General features: G+C 41.2%; 2 protein-coding genes across 2 annotated transcripts in view; one reads left to right on the forward strand and one right to left on the reverse strand.

Annotated features, from left to right (window-relative positions):
* GCNT7 (glucosaminyl (N-acetyl) transferase family member 7) overlaps positions 1-1,420 on the reverse strand; it is an 8,878-nt gene extending 7,458 nt beyond the window's left edge. The window contains exon 1 of the mRNA XM_003787718.3: positions 399-1,420. Coding sequence (XP_003787766.1) covers positions 399-1,368 — 970 coding nt within the window. The 5' untranslated portion in view covers positions 1,369-1,420. The remainder of the gene's footprint in view (positions 1-398) is intronic.
* Positions 1-2,053, forward strand: part of RTF2 (replication termination factor 2) — a 46,319-nt gene that overhangs the window by 23,856 nt on the left and 20,410 nt on the right. The gene's annotated exons all lie outside the window — the stretch shown is intronic.

Consider the following 2,053-nt stretch of genomic DNA (forward strand, 5'->3'; position numbering starts at 1 on the left):
GCCATGGCACTCTACCCAGGGGGATAGCTTGAGGCTCCGTCTCAAAAAAAAAAAAGAATACAACTTCTCAGCTCTGCACCTGAGCGACTAAGGTGCCAGCCCCATACACCTGAGCTGGCGGGTTAGAATCCAGCCTGAGCCCACCAAACAACAATGATGCTGCAACTAAAAAATAGCAGGGCATTGTGGCAGGCGCCTGTTAGTCTCAGCTACATGGGAGGCTGAGGCAGGAGACTCACTTGAGCCCAGGAGTTGGAGGTTGCTGTGAGTTGTGATGGCATAGCACTCTACCCAGGGCGACAGCTTGAGGCTGTGTCTCAAAAAAAAAAAAAAAAAATACAACTTCTCTGCCATTGCACCTCACCTGAGCGATGCCTGTGTTGCTGGATTGTTCTTACCTTTTAGTCGGTTCAAGGTCACCCAGTAGTGATGCTCTGGGCTGCGGATGCCTTTGGACCACTGAAGCATGTCTTTTGCACGGATGTCAGTCAGTATGAACTCTACAAACTTTCTCGTAAGTACATAGTATGCACTTCCAAAATAAATTGTTAAGTTGTGGGGTGCCTCATATTTGAATCTTGTATTTGGAGATACACAGATATTTTCTTCAGGACTGAATTCTGGACGGCTTTGACTTGTCTTGAGTTTAATGTTTGCTGGTTGGATTACTCCAGGAGTTATATTTTTATCATTCCATTTGCTTCTGAGATAGTGTATGATTTCTTTGTTGGTTTTGATTGGAAAATCCTGTCCACAAAGATTAATGACATAGTTCCATTGGAATTTGGAGTGTACTAGATCTCTCATGCAGTTGATGTCTGCCTGTAGTCTTGTAAAGCCAGTGTAAGCCACCTTCTTTCTCTTTGATGCAATAAAAACGTTTTCAAAACAGTTAACCAAGGTTTGCACAGCAGTCTTATGCTTCTTTGGGGCCTTTTCATCAACATGAATGCAGTAAACATTTTGAGGTACGTAAATAGCTCTGAGAAGCTGCACAAACATGGCCAGCTGCTTATGAGTAGTGATAATATATGCCAGAGAGAAATTGCCCTCCTCTGCAGACAGGGGTCTGGTTATGAAATGCAGACCCTGGGAGATCCTGGAGCAATTTCCTGGTGCGTGTAAATGAGCAAGTATTTCAGATCTCTGTGGGTTTTTACAAAATTTTGCAATTTCGGGGGCTGCCCCTTTCCTTTCAAATAAAGCTGAACACAGTTCGTCTGGATAAAAGCCACATTCCGCTACCGCTGGATAGGTGGGTTCCTCCTCGGGTTCCTCCTGAGTTGGATTCCTTAAATAAAGAAAAATGAAGATGCCAACGACTGTGCAAATGAGAAGTCCGGATTTTGTGGCTCGAAGCTGGCTCATGTCTTGAGCTCCAAGTGCATTCTTATTATCATAGTTCGAAGTTTTTCTTTTGTGCGTCCTAAAAGACACAACAGATAGAATTTTAGAGAGTTGTAACTTTTTCTCTTTAACTTTATTAAAACATCTCGAAGTACATCTATTTAAAGTATATGTATAATTTGCTCAGTTTTTATGTGTGTATACATTTGTGAAACCATCACCACAATCAAGATACAAATATTTTCCTACTCATGAAAGTTTCCTTATGCCTCCTTCAATTCCTCCTTCTCTCCATCCCCATCTGTCTCTGAGCACTTGCTGATATGTTTTCTGTACTGTAGATTAGTTTACATTTTCTGTAACTCTTACATAAAGGGAATCATACGGTGTGCACTTTTTTTTGGCCAGGCTTTTTTGGAGTAATCGTTCTGAGATTCATCTACCTTATTGCATTTATCACTGTGTGTGCATGTGGTGTTTTCATCCTGTGTCTGTGTACAGTTTATTTATTCATATGTCTGTTGATGGACATTTGTTTCTAGCTTCTGGATATTACAAAGATCCTGTAAGTGTGTTTGTCCAAATCTCACAGGGACACTCTGGGTAAATACTGAAGAGTGAAATGGCTGGCTCACGTGTTGGTGTATGTTTAACTCCTTAAGAAGCTACCAAACTGTTTTCTTTCTTGTTTCTTTTTTTTTTTTTT

The sequence above is a fragment of the Otolemur garnettii genome, unplaced genomic scaffold, assembly GCF_000181295.1.
Source record: "Otolemur garnettii isolate 467f Iridium unplaced genomic scaffold, OtoGar3 scaffold00023, whole genome shotgun sequence".
NCBI lineage: Eukaryota > Metazoa > Chordata > Mammalia > Primates > Galagidae > Otolemur > Otolemur garnettii.